This window comes from Caretta caretta, chromosome 3 (genome assembly GCF_965140235.1).
Source record: "Caretta caretta isolate rCarCar2 chromosome 3, rCarCar1.hap1, whole genome shotgun sequence".
Taxonomy (NCBI): Eukaryota; Metazoa; Chordata; order Testudines; family Cheloniidae; genus Caretta; species Caretta caretta.
Window position 1 is genome coordinate 1,671,957 of NC_134208.1, and position 15,485 is coordinate 1,687,441.

The 15,485-nt window shown below is 61.0% G+C and overlaps 1 protein-coding gene across 4 annotated transcripts in view; it reads right to left on the reverse strand.

The window, feature by feature from the left end:
• Positions 1–3,615: 3,615 nt before the first annotated feature.
• Positions 3,616–15,485, reverse strand: part of MAPRE3 (microtubule associated protein RP/EB family member 3) — a 76,675-nt gene continuing 64,805 nt past the window's right edge. For 3 of the 4 annotated variants that reach the window (XM_075126267.1, XM_048846123.2, XM_048846121.2), the window contains exons 2-7: positions 13,064–13,191; positions 11,960–12,105; positions 10,652–10,853; positions 8,506–8,660; positions 5,190–5,342; positions 3,616–4,746 (exon numbers count right to left, since the gene is read on the reverse strand). In XM_075126267.1, coding sequence (XP_074982368.1) covers positions 4,678–4,746; positions 5,190–5,342; positions 8,506–8,660; positions 10,652–10,853; positions 11,960–12,105; positions 13,064–13,191 — 853 coding nt within the window. In that variant the 3' untranslated portion in view covers positions 3,616–4,677. The remainder of the gene's footprint in view (positions 4,747–5,189; positions 5,343–8,505; positions 8,661–10,651; positions 10,854–11,959; positions 12,106–13,063; positions 13,192–15,485) is intronic. The other variant, XM_048846119.2, reaches the window with a different exon arrangement.

The following is a 15,485-nucleotide window of genomic DNA, read 5'->3' on the forward strand; positions in this document are numbered from 1 at the left end:
TGTAGGTGCGGGGGACGCCGGTCCGTAGTGTTAGCGCGGGGTGTAGCTGCGGGTGACGCCGGTCCGTCGTGTTAGCGCGGGGAGTAGGTGCGGGTGACGCCGGTCAGGTGTGTTAGCGCGGGGCGTAGGTGCGGGTGACGCCGGTCCATAGTGTTAGCGCGGGGTGTAGGTGCGGGCGACGCCGGTCAGGTGTGTTAGCGCGGGGTGTAGGTGCGGGGGACGCCGGTCCGTAGTGTTAGCGTGGGGTGTAGGTACGGGTGACGCCGGTCAGGTGTGTTAGCGTGGGGTGTAGGTGCGGGGGACGCCGGTCCGTAGTGTTAGCGTGGGGTGTAGGTGCGGGTGACGCTGGTCAGGTGTGTTAGCGTGGGGTGTCGGTACAGGATCTGAGTAGAGTGATGAAAGCCATTTTGGCCGCCGTCCCCTGGAGAGCTAGAGAAACGCAGCTCCTGACTGTGCCCGGGCCAGCCCCGCTGGGTAGGAAATCTGGGGTGAGTAAACGACTTTGCAGCAACGCTTCTAGTCTGTAAATTCGGTTCAAGCCCCACAGCGACTTTGTACCTGGTTGTTTGTAACCGTTGGCAGCCAAACCCCTTTGCTTTGGCAGCACTGAACAAGCTGCTCGGTGTGTTTACACAGCCAGCCAGGCACAGTGGATAATCCCTTTAGCGGAGCGGCCCATGTCCCGAGGCTTTGTGAGCTTGACGGGAGAGGGGCTGTGTACGGCAGAGGAAATGCTTTGGGGCACACGGGGCTGGGGGTCACCCTGCGAAGGGACCCGGCAGGTGGAAGCCAAGGAGAGGCCGCTGTGCCGTCAGCAGGCAGCTGGTGTCAGGGCTCCGAGCCAAGCTCCACAGCACGGAGTCAGCCAGGGTCACAGGGCACGCACTGACCCTGCCCCACGCTGCCCTGGGTAGCCCCGTGGGACAGACCAGCCTGTGCTCAGCAGAGAGAGGCTGGCCAGGAGCAGGGCAGGCCAGGGATGGCTGTGCACTGTTGCCAACCCCCAAGGTTTAAAAAAAAGAGCAAATTTAAGACTCTCTGACTTTTAAGCCAATCGTGGTTGGGCTTGTCGGTTGATTTCCTGCTGGGCCCGTTTTCCAGCTGTTCCCTGCAGCCAGGTGGGCTAGAAATGCACCTTTTCTTTGACAGCCAGTGGCGAGTCTGATAATCCCCCGCCGGACTCCAGGAGCTGGGGCTGTCAGAGAAACCCTTAGAGCCAGCATCACTGAACGGACGCTCGCGGGCGTCGTGTCCGTGCAGGCTAGTAAGCCGCTAACACGGGCCCGTTGCAAACAGACTCACCGCCCCTGCTGGGGCACTGGGGCCAGCGGGACAAGACGTGCAGGGCCCCAGCCAGCCGGCTACTCCTCTGCCAGCCGTGACCGGGGGCTGTGGACACCAAGGCAGCAGGCACTGCCATGTGGCCCCCTGGCACCGTGCTAGGAGAGCGCGAAAGGAAACTGGCTCAGAAACAGGAGCGATTAAATGGCGCAGCAGGGCAGCCGCACACGAGCACTTACCTCTACGGACGGTGCCCGGCTGGCGCCCACACAGGAGCCCACACCGGGGAAGGGAATCTGGTGTTGCCTAGGTAGTGACACCCCCAAGGACAGTCAGCGCGACGAACACCCTGCGCAGACAGGCTGGCGAGACAGAGTGAGGGGAGACGAGGGTTTGCGACCCAGGGACCGCTTGATGCCAAGTGGGCATAAGGGTGACCGGGATCCCGGGGGGCTGGGATTTACACTCAGACTCACCGGTGTGTGGCCTGGGAGGTCTCTGCTGAAAGCCGGTGTCCCGCCGGACTCAGGCGCTGTGGTGCGGGGGACAGGAGTTCCGGAGCAGAACCAAAGATCTCTTCGGCAACCCCGGGCCGTGGCCTCGCATGGTGCCCCCAGCCGGGCGGGGAGACCCATTCGCGCTCTGTGTGTATGGGGGAGTTGTGTGCTTGGCAACGGAGGCCCTTTTAATACTGAGTGAAACGGTAGCAAAGAGCTGGCGGAGGCCTCAGGAGGAAGCTGACAGGAATGGTAAGGGGGGCCTAGCTGGAGGTGAGCAGCAAAGGTGTGTCCTGGTATATTTGGGGGTGAGGAGAAACCCGGGCACCCTTCAGTCCATAAGCACAAGCTGCCAGCGGCTCCCTCTTATGAGACGCGACCTCACCCAAAGTGGCTGCAATCGGGGGGACAGCCTGTGGGGTACACACTGGCCTCTAGGGTATGCCAGCCCGGGGGATACGCTGGCCTGTAGGGGATGCTCTTGTCAATGGGGTACGCTGGCCTGTAGGGGATGCTCTTGTCAATGGGGTACGCTGGCCTGTAGGGGATGCTCTGGCACGTGGGGTAATCCGGCCTGTGGGGTGCGCTGGCCTCTAGGGGATACTCTGGCTCGTGGGATACGCAGGCCTGTGAGGGATAATCTGGCCCGTGGGATACACTGGCCCATGGGGGATACTCTGGCCCGTGGGGGGTACACTGGCCCGGGGGGGGGGGTACGCTGGCCTGCAGGAGAGTGGGGATGTCCAGCCCTAGGACGTGGTATTGTTTTATTTGCCATGGACCTGTTTGTCCCCATCTCTCCCATTGGTTTCACCGGCCTCGCTGTTCTTGCGGGTCTCTAATGGACCTGGTGCTGCGGGGCCACCGGCATGGCGGGCTAAGGTAAAACTGGGGCCCAAAGGGACTGGGTATCATAGGGGGACACTTGGTAGGGACGGGGAGGCTGGCATAGGCCAGAGGGCAGCGCTGGGGGCGGTAGGGAGCTGATGCCCTGTGGCACAGGCTGCAGGCAGGGGAACGGGGGCGCTCGGCCCGCGGAGGGTGGAACGGTGCCGGGTGAGGATGGCCCCGGCGCCCCAAGGAGGGCAGTGCAGACATGCACCCCCACAGGAATTACCGTGCTGGCTGTGAGGTCACGGGTTTAGTGCCGACAGCCTCAGCAACGTTCTCAGGCCGTGTCCACACCATGGGTGCTGGAGGAACCGCAGCACAGGCCACACCAAGAACCGGGGGCCGGCGCTGTCATTACCCCGGAGCGGCAGGAGCTCGTGGGCGGCAGGACACGCCTGCTGATGGAGCTGTATCTACACCAGGGGTTCGGGCGGGTTAGCTTCGGGGGAGCATGGTAGCTAGTCTGAGCAGGCCACAGACGGGTCTTGGGCTGAGCGGGTACATTGCAGGGGGAGCTCCTGGGGGAAGCCAAGCCCTCTCCCCGGGCAGAGCCATGGCGCGAATGATGGGGGGTGCAGCATGGGTCTGTGAGTTCGACGGGGTTCAGGGAACTCCGGGGGTTTCCTTTACTGGCCCCGCAGGGCCGGCTCTGGCCTGAGCGAGGGTCCAGCAAAGAGGTGCCAAGGGAGGGAAGCACGGTGCTGGTGGGGTGTGCCAATGGGAATCCTGGTTTTTGGCCGTGATGCCACGTTCTGTGCAGTGATGGCCGGGGCCCTGCCCTGACCTCAGGGCATTAGGTGCCCATCCCTCAGCAGCTCCAAAGGGCCTAGCCCTCCTGAGACGCCCATCCCCTTTGGAGCTGGGCCCCGGCCTGCTGCTCCGGAGGAACCCGGTGCTCCATCCCCTGGCCTGGGGTAGCCGAGCCAGAGATGCCCCCAGACACTCGTTTACCACACCAGTTTATTTGAAATCCAACGTAACACAGATGCAGGTTTGCACAGCAGGTGACTGGGCAGACAGGCAATACGAACAGGGAGACGGGCAAGGCAGCAGCGGCTGTGTGGCATTCTCATCAAAATGGCAGGCCCCTCGGCGGTGGTGCTGGAACCCGCAGGGGCAGGGACTGAGCCTCCCGGCCCCGGGTCTCCACCTCCAGGCCCGGTCCCGCACCCCCAGCAGCGGGCCAAGTGCCCTGCGCTGCAGTCAGGGAGGGGCTCTTTGTGGGTGACCAAAGGGGAAAAAGAACATTCGCAGATCTCAGTGTGGAGCCTGGGGGCTCCCGCTCCCCCCAGCACAGTCGTGTTGGGGGTGTCCCCTGCTCTGGGATCCTGCCAGCCCCCAGGATAAGTGGACACCTCTCCCCCTGCCCTGGGCATGGCAGGCAGGGGGTGGGGCGCGCTGGGAAAGCCACATTTGCAGCTCAGTCGTCGTTTCTGACAACGTGAACTGAGACCAAGAAACCAACGCGCCGTCCCCAGCGCCTGCGAGGCCAGGGCAAGGCCAAACCTCGTGTGGTGCAGGGACGCTCCTGGAGCCCGCACGCTTCCAAGCCGTGACAACCGGGCCCCGGTGCCCACACAGGCAAAGTGCAAGTAAACTCCATCCCGGGGCTATACACAAAGGGGTCGGGCTGCGCTATAATACAGGGGCCAGGCTGGGCGGCGCGGGGGCCGGAGCCTTCCCTGGGAAGGCTGCAGCGCTCACACCAAAGGTGACAACTGAAATAAATAAGGGGGATGAGGGGGTGAGGGGCCCGAAGGGCCGGGGCCCTTCCCCACCCTGGCAGCCCCATGCGTATTTACAACTCGGTTCTCCTCTCTAGGCATGTGTCGGAGTCCGTGGGTCCCAGGATCTGCTGGCTGGACAGAAAGCACTGGGGTGGTGGGCTGGTTGGTTGAAACTCTTATAATGTGTGATAGCACGGGCCGCGGCTGTACACGCAAACCCTCCAGTGTCTATGTCAGGACGAGCACGGCCGGCGCGTCACGGGATGCAGGAGGGCTCAGAGCTAGTACTCGTCCTGGTCCTCCGGCTGCTGGTCCTCCACCTCGTCATCCTCCGGAGGCGCAAAGCCTTCCTGTGGGGGGCGCAGAGACGGCGTGAGCCTCCCCTGGCCCCGTGCCACGGAAACCACCCGGAGAGACTCCCACCAGGGAGGAGACGGGGGGCCCGGCGCCACCTCCCCTGGGAACTCAGCCCCATCCCGCTCCCTGCGCCAGGTGCACGGCTCTGACCGGCCTCCCCGAGAGCGACCCGCTCAGTGCCCCGCGGGCAGGCACTTGGTCCTGGCAATGAGGAGAGACCTGTACCCAGCTCCCATAGCAAGGCCCCAGAACGGGACGGAGCCAGGCACAAAGATCTGCCCTGGCACCCGCTGACCGTGAGCCCCAGGCCCTGCCCAGGGCAGGGCCGAGAGAGGAGACAGCCTCCCCGATGGCCAGCAGGGCCAGCTGGCACCAGCCCAAGGACCAGCCAGCAGAGAGGCTGGAGCTATCCCATGGCGCTCTCGTGGGCACTGACCTCAGTGGCATACAGGATGCCAATGATGCCCGCGATGACGGGGCTGTTCTCGCTCTCGTGCTCCTGGCAGATCAGCTCAATGTCCCGCAGTTTGCTGAAGTAGAAATCGCGCTCCTTCTCCAGCCCGTCCACAGTCAGCTTCAGGTCCATGAGCTGGGCAGGGCAGGGAGAGGAGCCGTTAACAGAGCCCGGCGGGACCCGGCGTCTGTGCCCCACAGCAGGACCTGGCTTCTGTGCCCCCCAGCACCCTGCAGGATTGGCATCTGTGCCCCCTGTGAGGAAGCGGGACTGTTCTTAATGTTTCCTCTGAATAGTGTGGGGGTGCCTCAGTTTCCCATATCCAGTTCTTAAGTATCTAGGGGGTGGGATGGGGGTGTATGATCGTTGCAGAACCCTAGAGGGCAGGTGTGTGCAGGGGTCTGGACACAGAGAATGGCCGACACCCTGTTTCCTGGCAACTGATGGCCTGGGCCCTTCCTCCCTGCAAGGTGAGAGCTAAAGGGTTGGAGAACAAAGGAATCAGGTGACCTCCTGGCCCGGGAAAAGGACAAAGCCCAGAGGAGGGGGGGCTGGAGGGAGTTTCAGTTTGGGGCTGGCTGGGGACATGGAGTGAAGGGCAGACGTGGTTGTCTGGCTCACTGCCCCCCAAAATGGACCCAGCTGAGGGGTCCTGTTCTCTGCAGCTACAAGCTCTGTGTTAGACCATGTTCTTGTTGTCTAATAAACCCCTGTTTTACTGGCTGGCTGAGAGTCCCATCTGACAGCTGAGTTGGGGGGCAGGACCCTCTGGCTTCCCCAGGACCCCGCTTGGGCGGGGTCGCTTTGGGAAGCGCACGGAGAGGCAGAGGAGGCCGAATAGTAAATATGGCAGGCGACCAGCTTGGCTTAACGGTGAAATCCTAGCGGATCTTAAACATAAAAAAGAAGCTTACAAGAAGTGGAAGGTTGGACATATGACCAGGGAAGAGTATAAAAATATTGCTCGGGCATGTAGGAATGAAATCAGGAGGGCCAAATCGCACCTGGAGCTGCAGCTAGCGAGAGATGTCAAGAGTAACAAGAAGGGTTTCTTCAGGTATGTTGGCAACAAGAAGAAAGCCATGGAAAGTGTGGGCCCCTTACTGAATGAGGGAGGCAACCTAGTGACAGAGGATGTGGAAAAAGCTAATGTACTCAATGCTTTTTTTGCCTCTGTTTTCACTAACAAGGTCAGCTCCCAGACTGCTGCGCTGGGCATCACAACATGGGGAGTAGATGGCCAGCCCTCTGTGGAGATAGAGGTGGTTAGGGACTATTTAGAAAAGCTGGACGTGCACAAGTCCATGGGGCCGGACGAGTTGCATCCGAGAGTGCTAAAGGAGTTGGCGGCTGTGATTGCAGAGCCATTGGCCATTATCTTTGAAAACTCGTGGCGAACCGGGGAAGTCCCGGGTGACTGGAAAAAGGCTAATGTAGTGCCAATCTTTAAAAAGGGGAAGAAGGAGGATCCTGGGAACTACAGGCCAGTCAGCCTCACTTCAGTCCCCGGAAAAATCATGGAGCAGATCTTCAAAGAATCAATCCTGAAGCACTTGCACGAGAGGAAAGTGATCAGGAACAGTCAGCATGGATTCACCAAGGGAAGGTCATGCCTGACTAATCTAATCGCCTTCTATGATGAGATTACTGGTTCTGTGGATGAAGGGAAAGCAGTGGATGTATTGTTTCTTGACTTTAGCAAAGCTTTTGACACGGTCTCCCACAGTATTCTTGTCAGCAAGTTAAGGAAGTATGGGCTGGATGAATGCACTATAAGGTGGGTAGAAAGCTGGCTAGATTGTCGGGCTCAACGGGTAGTGATCAATGGCTCCATGTCTAGTTGGCAGCCGGTATCAAGTGGAGTGCCCCAAGGGTCGGTCCTGGGGCCGGTTTTGTTCAATATCTTCATAAATGATCTGGAGGATGGTGTGGATTGCACTCTCAGCAAATTTGCGGATGATACTAAACTGGGAGGAGTGGTAGATACGCTGGAGGGGAGGGATAGGATACAGAAGGACCTAGACAAATTGGAGGATTGGGCCAAAAGAAATCTGATGAGGTTCAATAAGGATAAGTGCAGGGTCCTGCACTTAGGACGGAAGAACCCAATGCACAGCTACAGACTAGGGACCGAATGGCTAGGCAGCAGTTCTGCGGAAAAGGACCTAGGGGTGACAGTGGATGAGAAGCTGGATATGAGTCAGCAGTGTGCCCTTGTTGCCAAGAAGGCCAATGGCATTTTGGGATGTATAAGTAGGGGCATTGCCAGCAGGTCGAGGGACGTGATCGTTCCCCTCTATTCGACACTGGTGAGGCCTCTCTGGAGTACTGTGTCCAGTTTTGGGCCCCACACTACAAGAAGGATGTGGATAAATTGGAGAGAGTCCAGCAAAGGGCAACAAAAATGATTAGGGGTCTGGAACACATGAGTTATGAGGAGAGGCTGAGGGAGCTGGGATTGTTTAGCCTGCAGAAGGGAAGAATGAGGGGGGATTTGATAGCTGCTTTCAACTACCTGAAAGGGGGTTCCAAAGAGGATGGCTCTAGACTGTTCTCAATGGTAGCAGATGACAGAACGAGGAGTAATGGTCTCAAGTTGCAGTGGGGAAGGTTTAGGCTGGATATTAAGAAAAACTTTTTCACTAGGAGGGTGGTGAAACACTGGAATGCGTTACCTAGGGAGGTGGTGGAATCTCCTTCCTTAGAAGTTTTTAAGGTCAGGCTTGACAAAGCCCTGGCTGGGATGATTTAATTGGGGATGGGTCCTGCTTTGAGAAGGGGTTGGACTAGATGACCTCCTGAGGTCCCAGGAAGGTGGAAGCCGTGTGAGCTGTGTGTCCTGCAGACAGGCTGCTCACAGAGAGGAGACTTCCCCAGAGTCCTGACCGGCTTCGTAGAGAGCAGGTCCAGAGCATCACCCGGGGACCCTGTGACACGCCCCAGCACCGCACAGGATCCGATGTCTATGCCCCTCAACACCCTGTGGGACCTGGCACCTGTGCCCCCCGGAACCCTGCCAGTGGGACTGGTGTCTGTGCCCCCCCCAGCACCCCACCTGGGATCTGGCACCTGTGCCCCCCAGCGCCCTGTGGGACTGGCGTCTGTGCCTCCCATGCCCCACCTGGGATCTGGCATCTGTGCCCCCCCAGCACCCTGTGGGACTGCTGCCTGTGCCCCCCAGTACCCTCTGTAGGGCTTGGTGTCTGTGCCCCCTGTGCCCCTCGTGGGACCTGGCATCTGTGCCCAGCACAGCTGCTGCCCGTGCCCCGGGAGCAGCCCTGCCAGCCACGCCCCTCACCTGCTGGTTGAGCTCCAGGATCTGGGTGTCGGCCTCGCTGCCCCCGTTGCGGGCAGCAGGCGGGTTTTTCCGGGTGATGTTGCTGGGGATGACATTGGTCACTCGGGTTGGCACCGGCATCGTCTTCGGGGCTGTAGGGGAGGTTCTCTGGGGGGCTGGAGAGAGCCGCCCAAGACAGCCAGAGGTTAGCACGGGTCCCAGTGCAGCCCCCCCAGCCCCAGCACAGCCCCACCCCAGTGCAGCCCCCCCCAAGCATAGGCACCCCCCAGCGTGCCCCACTCCCGGTACAGCTTGCTCCCAGAGCCCCTGCTCAGCACAGGCCCTGCCCCCTCCTGCGGGGTGCGGGACACGGGCATGCGGGGTGCGGGTGTCGGGCAGGGGGTCAGGCAGTTGCTGGCCAGGGGTCATATAGGGCTGCGCTGGGCAGGGGGTTGCAGACACAAACCATGGTGCAGGGTGGCACTGCCCAGAGCACAGGAGTCAGTCAGGACACCTGGGTTTCACGCCCTAAGTCCAGGGTCTTCCCTGCCTCAGTTTCCCCAGATGGGAGAACAGGACCTCCCCCATGGTGGTGCGGGCTGGGGGGGGGTGTCATTCATTAGCAATTGTGGGGGGAAGGGGAGGGCACAAGAATGCCTATGGGGCAGCCCCATGGCCCTGTGGGCAGCGGGGTACAGATATCACCCCCCCGAACTGGTGCTCCCCCCTGCCAGGAGCATGCGGGGGAGGTGCCACGTACAGCCACGCACCTGCCCCAGCTCTGTGGCCCCCCCTTGTGGCCCCCAGAGCTCAGCAGGCTCCTCCCCTGCTGCGCCCCCCACCCCACCCCACCCCGCCCTGCCCCACCCCAGCTCAGCAGGCCCCTCCCCGAATGTGAGGAAGCGGGACTGTTCTTAATGTTTCCTCTGAATAGTGTGGGGGTGCCTCAGTTTTCCCATGCAGTTCTTAAGTATCTAGGGGGTGGGGTAAGGGTGTATGATCATTGCAGAGCCCTAGAGGGCAGGTGTGTGCAGGAGTCTGGACACAGAGAATGGCCGACACCCTGTTTCCTGGCAACTGATGGCCTGGGCCCTTCCCCCTCTGCAAGGTGAGAGCTAAAGGGTTGGAGAACAAAGGAATCAGGTGCCCTCCTGGCCGGGAAAGGGACAAAGCCCAGGGGAGGAGGGAGGGGGAGAGTTTCAGTTTGGGGCTGGCTGGGACATGGAGTGAAGTGCAGACGTGGTTGTCTGGCTCCCTGCCCCCCAAAATGGACCCGGCTGAGGGGTCCTGTTCTCTGCACCTACAAGCTCTGTGTTAGACCATGTTCCTCTCGTCTACTAAACCTTCTGTGTTACTGGCTGGCTGAGAATCACGTCAGGCTGCGGAGTTGGGGGGCAGGACCCTCTGGCTTCCCCAGGACCCCGCCTGGGCGGACTCGCTGTGGGAAGTGCACGGAGGGGCAGAGGAGGCTGAATGCTCCAAGGTCAGACCCAGGAAGGTGGAAGCCGGGTGAGCTGTGTGTCCTGCAGACAGGCTGCTCCCAGAAAGGAGACTTCCCCAGAGTCCTGCCTGGCTTCATGGGGAGCAGATCCAGAGCATCGCCCAGGGACTCCGTGATACCGAGCCAGCCCCCACTCCCTGCACTCTGGGGAACCCGCCTGCCCCCAGGGCCTACGGGCTGTGCCCCTCCTCTAGCCACCCCCTCCCTCCGCTGACACTGCAATGCTGCAGGGCCTGTGCCAGGCCGGCACTCACTGCCAGCGGCTGGGTTGGGCAGGGTGGGGCAGGTGGATCCGCAGCAGGAGGAACCCCCCATCACGCACCCCTTCACCGGCCCCCCACCCCATCCCTCACCCCTCTGCTGGCCTCCCGCCCCCTTGCCACCCATCCCCTTGCTGCCCCCAATCCATCACCGCCCCCCACCTCTGGGAGTGCCCCACCCCTCCAAACCTACTTGGCACTCCCGAGCCACCAACACACCGCACGCGGCGCCATGCCACCCAGGGGCTGCCGGCGCAATGGGCAGGGCCCGACTGGCGCCACCGGTGCAGGGGCTGGGGCAGGCAGCCGAAGGCCATGCTAGCAAGCTGTGCGACCCCGGCGGAGTCGGGATCCTGCAGGCGCAGGGGCGGGGGTGCCAGCTGCCTCCAGGGGTCGGCGACATTACCTGCAGTGCCAATGGGTTTCTTGGGTTTGTTGAAGTTCTGATCACCTGGGTTTGGAGACGGTGCCACCTCTTGCCCTTGCCGTGCCAGCAGCGGGTTGTATTCCTTCCCATCGTAGTTGGCATCAAAGAATTTCTTAAACCACTGAATAAACTCAAAGTTATCCTGGAACTTCCCTTTCACCAGCTTCTCCACTGCGATGATCTGGAAGGACACGCAGGGCGTGAGGGGCCGGCAGGCTCGTGCTCCCCCACTGCGCCCAAGGGTGAGCGCCAGGGCAGCTCCTGCAGGGTCAACTGGCATTTGCCCACAACCACAGCTGCTGAGAGACTTTGGGGTAATGCCGATTCCTACCGGCTCCCTGGGCCTGTCTCAGCCAGTCCAAAGCATTGGTGGGGGCAGGGGGTGCTGGTGGGGAGTGGCTGGCGGGCATGCGGGGGGTGCTGGCTGGCACAGGGAGGTGCTGGTGGGGGGTGGCTGGCAGCCACGTGGGAGGGGTACTGGCAGGAATGTGGGGGCGTTGGTGGGCACAGGGGATGCTGGCAGGGGGTGGCTGGTGGGCATGCAGGGGCTGCTGACTGGCACAGAGGGAGGCTGGAAGGCATGGGGAATCTTGCATGGGGTGACTGGCAGGTTTGCGGGGTTCTTGGCAGAGGGGTGACCGGTAGGTGTGGGGGCTGCTGGCAGGCATGCGGGGGTGTTGGTTGTGGGTATGCATGCGGGGGTGCTGGCGGCTATTCTGCAGGGTGCTGGCAGGCATACTGGAGCATGCTGGTGGGCACAGGGGGAGGCTGGCAGGCATGCAGGGAGGTTCTGGTGGGGGGTGGCTGGCAGGTACAGGGGGAGGCTGGTAGGCACACATGGGGTTCTGGTGCGGGGTGGCTGGCAGGTATGGGGGGGCTGGCAGATATGCTGGAGGGTGGTCATGGGCACAGAGGGTGCTGGTGGGCATGGGGAGGCTGGCAGGGAGTGGCTGGCAGGTACAGGGGGAGGCTGGTAGGCATGGGGGGAGGGAGGGAGGCTGGTGGTTCTGCCTTGTCCGCACTCGCCTCAGGCTCCCAGGTGGGCTTCCCACCCCCGGATCTCTGACACCGGGGTCCCCACATTCCAGGGGTCACTGACCCCTGGGCACGCGGCTCAGCGCCTGGCAGGGCAGTCGGGAGAGGGGCCCAGCCCCCTGCCAGGCCGTATGGCACCCGAGTGACTGGGGCAGAGGGTGAGCAGTCCAGGCCCTCAGGTCAGTCCAGCTAACTGGGCCCCCACGTGCCGAGCCGCAGGGCGGATGGGAGCAGTGCCCGGCAGGGACCCACCTTGTCCACCCCCATCTTCTTGAAGGCGGCCTGCAGCACCTTGAAGTTGTGGATGAATTCGTGCTCCAGCTTGGCCTGGAACTTCACCTTCCGCAGGTGCACGCAGCCCGGGAAGAGCATGTCCATGAACTGGCAGTAGGCAGCACCTGCGGGCATAGGGTTGCCAACTTTCTGATGGCACAAAACCAAAACCCTGCCCCGCACCTTCTCCGGTGCCCTGCCCCCGCTCGGTCCTTCCCCCTTCCTCCCTCACTCGCTCTCCCCCACCCTCACTCACTTTCACTGGGCTGGGGCACAGGGTTGGGGGGCGGGGGCGAGGGCTCTCTTGTGGGGTGCAGGCTCTGTGTATAAGGGTTTGGGTGCAGGAGGGGGCTCAGGGCTGAGGCAGGGGGTTGGGAAGCAGGAGAGGGTTCAGGGTCCCGGTGGCACTTCCCACGTCTCCCAGGGCGTGGCCGCCAAGTCCCTGCAGCCCCTAGGCGCATGGGCGGCCGGGGAGGCTCCACACGCTGCCCTCCTGCCCACAGGCTCCAGCCCCGCAGCTCCTATTGGTCATGGTTCCCAGCCAATGGGAGCTGCGGAGCCGGCACTCGGGGGTGGGGGGTAGAGCGTCCATGCATGTAGGGGCTGCAGGAACCTGGTGGCCACTTCCGGGAGCTGCATGGAGCCAGGGCAGGCAGGGAGACTGCCTCAGACCTGGGGCCCTGCTGACCAGACTTTTATCGGCCCAGTCAGCAGTGCCAACCGGAGCCGCCAGGGTCCCTTTTCCACCGGCCCTTCCGGTCAAAAAACGGACACCTGGCACCCTATGCAGGCAGCGCGGGTGCTTCCATGCCTGCCAGGAACGGCACAGCTCTGCCAACGCCCCCCCAGTCCCTGGATCCCGAACCTGGGCCCCCCCTTGCCCTGCAACCTCTGGCAGGGACAGGGCAGGAGTTGGGGGCTCGGCTGGTCAGAGGGCACCTCTCCCCAGCTAGGACAGGGCAGGGGCTGAGGACTCAACCGCCCAGAGGGCACCTCTCCACGGCTGGGCTGGCTGGCTGGGGCAGAGCCGCTGGGCCCCTCCTGCCCTTGCCCTTCGAGTGGTTCTGGGCCCAGGACCCCTACCTGAGCAGAGCTGTTCGATCTTGGTGTAGTTGAGGTGCAGGGAATCATTGACCCAGGCTAGCATGTCATGGCGACTCAGGTTCTCGCTGGTCACGGATGTGGAATACACATTGACGGCCATGCCCCAGCTGGTGCACAGAGAGAGGGTATCATGGCAGGCTCGGCAACCCAGGCCCCCTTCCCCCCGCCATGGGGCCCCGCGGGCCACGGGCTGCTCCAGCTCAGCTCCCCGCCCAGCAGGGCCAGGGCCGGGGCCAGTGGGCAGCGTCTCCTCCATCCCAGGAGCCAGCCTGGGTCGCCTGCCACCCATCTGTGCTCAGGTGGGAAGTGTCCCCAGGAAACACTGGGCTCCCCAGTGTGCCCGGCTCAGCCTGCGGGTCCCGGGGCAATGGATGCTGGGCTGTGCAGGGCCATTGGCACATGACGTCCCCTGCTGGGGGCAATGCATGCCAGGGGCCGGGGGCAATGCAGGCTGTGGGTACACACCGTGCCCTGCTGGGAGAGCTTCCCCTGCAGGTGCTCCTTGAAAGCAGAACGTCACCAGGCTTTAGCCCAGCAAAGGGCAAGGGTGGGGAGTGGGGGTGCCCAAGAACCCCTCTTGGAAGCAGGTGCTGGGAGCAAACACCCCATGCGATGGAAAGGGCGACAGGATGAGTGAGGAATGTGCACGGCCAGGGCTCAGTGCCCTAGTGCCCCCACTCCCCACAGCCCGGCCCCCCACTGAGCCTCCTACCCTCAGCACTGGGTCTGAGGGGACAGCGCCCCCTAGTGCAGCGGTTCTCAAGCTGGGGTCTACGGACCGCAGAGGGCCTGCATGGCCTAGCCATTAACCCGACACACCCGCTATTTCGGTTTGCACCACACCCTCCCGGGGCACGGCCAGCGCCGCAGCGCTCATGGCACAAGTGTCAATGTAAAACAGTCACTGCCTAGGACAGCAAATCAGAAGCAACAACTTGTTTTTTTCTGAGACATCTGGCGGGTGGAAGTGGAATATTTGTATCGTGTGCGAGCAAATTACATTAGAATCATAGAATCATAGAATATCAGGGTTGGAAGGGACCCCAGAAGGTCATCTAGTCCAACCCCCTGCTCGAAGCAGGACCAATTCCCAGTTAAATCATCCCAGCCAGGGCTTTGTCAAGCCTGACCTTAAAAACCTCTAAGGAAGGAGATTCTACCACCTCCCTAGGCAACGCATTCCAGTGTTTCACCACCCTCTTAGTGAAAAAGTTTTTCCTAATATCCAACCTAAACCTCCCCCACTGCAACTTGAGACCATTACTCCTCGTTCTGTCATCAGCTACCACTGAGAACAGTCTAGAGCCATCCTCTTTGGAACCCCCTTTCAGGTAGTTGAAAGCAGCTATCAAATCCCCCCTCATTCTTCTCTTCTGCAGGCTAAACAATCCCAGCTCCCTCAGCCTCTCCTCATAACTCATGTGTTCTAGACCCCTAATCATTTTTGTTGCCCTTCGCTGGACTCTCTCCAATTTATCCACATCCTTCTTGAAGTGTGGGGCCCAAAACTGGACACAGTACTCCAGATGAGGCCTCACCAATGTCGAATAGAGGGGAACGATCACGTCCCTCGATCTGCTCGCTATGCCCCTACTTATACATTAAAATGGAGACTTTTTAAAAGGCCCTAATTCTAATCCTGCAGGTTGTGCTGAAGCCAAGGACAACGCACAGCCAAGGAGGAGGAAACAAGTGAAGGACGGAAAGTTTGAGGAAAGCGACAGTGATTTCGGTGTTATGGAACTTGGCGACAGATGAGCACAATGCGTTGTGTGCGTACAGATCCCATCCACCGGAGCAGTGAAACCTGCAAACCTGAACCCACAACTCCCAGCAAGGCACTGGAGTGTAAAGACAAATCCAGAGACTTTGTCCAACAAGAGAGAGAGGCATATAATCCACAGACAACGCAAATGACAAATGTAACATCGGTTCCTGGCAAGGCTCTGAAAGCATCTTTCTCTCCAGCACTTTGGATTGCAGAGTGAAAACTGCCCTGGCACTGGAGACGAACCGCTTCTCCCAGCGGCTGTAGAAATGTGCGTCGTGCTGGTAAGCGAAGCTGCAGCGAAGAAACTTAAGGCTTCGCCACTTTCGAAGGACATGGCTAGGAGGAGAACTGACGAGAAATGCCACCAAACCGTACGTGTGAACAGTTTGCAGTTCAGCTTGAGGCGACAGCTGCTGTCGGCAGTGCAGAACAACGAGTTCTTGGTCATTATATGTTTGGCTGGGGGAAATTCTGGAAGATTTTCTTTTTTGTCAGGAGTTACCGGACAGGAGAAGAGGTCAGGACGAGTTCAGGGCTCATGACAGCTGAATTGCTGAACTGGGAGGTGTTGCTCTTTGCACGGACGGTGCAGCTGCCATGACAGGCCACAGGAGGAGTAGCAAGAATCCG